Source organism: Bison bison, unplaced genomic scaffold (genome assembly GCF_000754665.1).
Source record: "Bison bison bison isolate TAMUID 2011002044 unplaced genomic scaffold, Bison_UMD1.0 scf7180017864280, whole genome shotgun sequence".
In the NCBI taxonomy this organism is placed as follows: Eukaryota; Metazoa; Chordata; class Mammalia; order Artiodactyla; family Bovidae; genus Bison; species Bison bison.
The window spans coordinates 4775277-4775859 of record NW_011494852.1 but is presented as its reverse complement, the minus strand read 5'-3'; the positions used below and the strand labels follow the sequence as shown (position 1 = coordinate 4775859).

At 66.4% G+C, this 583-nt stretch overlaps 1 protein-coding gene across 1 annotated transcript in view; it reads right to left on the bottom strand.

The window, feature by feature from the left end:
- Window positions 1-583, bottom strand: part of WDR62 (WD repeat domain 62) — a 49203-nt gene that overhangs the window by 1987 nt on the left and 46633 nt on the right. The window contains exons 29-31 of the mRNA XM_010849303.1: window positions 510-573; window positions 376-427; window positions 9-215 (exon numbers count right to left, since the gene is read on the bottom strand). Coding sequence (XP_010847605.1) covers window positions 9-215; window positions 376-427; window positions 510-573 — 323 coding nt within the window. The remainder of the gene's footprint in view (window positions 1-8; window positions 216-375; window positions 428-509; window positions 574-583) is intronic.

The following is a 583-nucleotide window of genomic DNA, read 5'->3' as shown; positions in this document are numbered from 1 at the left end:
CTCCTGGCTCAGGGAGGCCAGCTCCTCCAGGGAAATGCTGCGGGACATCTTGGCATGGGAACTGGCAGTGGCCTCCATGTGGGAGCAGGTGGTGGGGGTGTGGAGAACCTGAGCCAGGCCTGCAGCGGGTAGGGCTGTGGGTGCTGGTGGCTTCTTGTCTGTGGGCAGCGCAGAGGAGGAGGGGATGCAGGGCACCAGGCCCGTGAGGCAGGGGGCTGGAAAGGAAGCAGGTGGCTTGCTCTCACAGCCCAGCTCAGGACTGACAGACAGGGCCCCCCACCCAGCGTGGTTGCATGGTCCGAGTGGCCCCTGGCCATCCCCACCATGGCTCAGTGAGCCACCCAGGGCTTTCCACCCGGAGATGGGGACACTCACACAGTGGGGACCACACCTCCAGCGTCTCCTCAGCCTTTCCTCCAGGGACGACCTGTAAACACAGCCCTGCAGTGAGGACAAGGCCTCCTGGCCCCCAAGCCCCGTGTCTCGAGGGAGGTGGCCCCAGTACTCACGTTGGTCCTGACTGGGGAGGTGGAGCCAGCACCCACTGTTGGTGGCTCGCCCCGGGGGGCCGTGAGGGTGACCC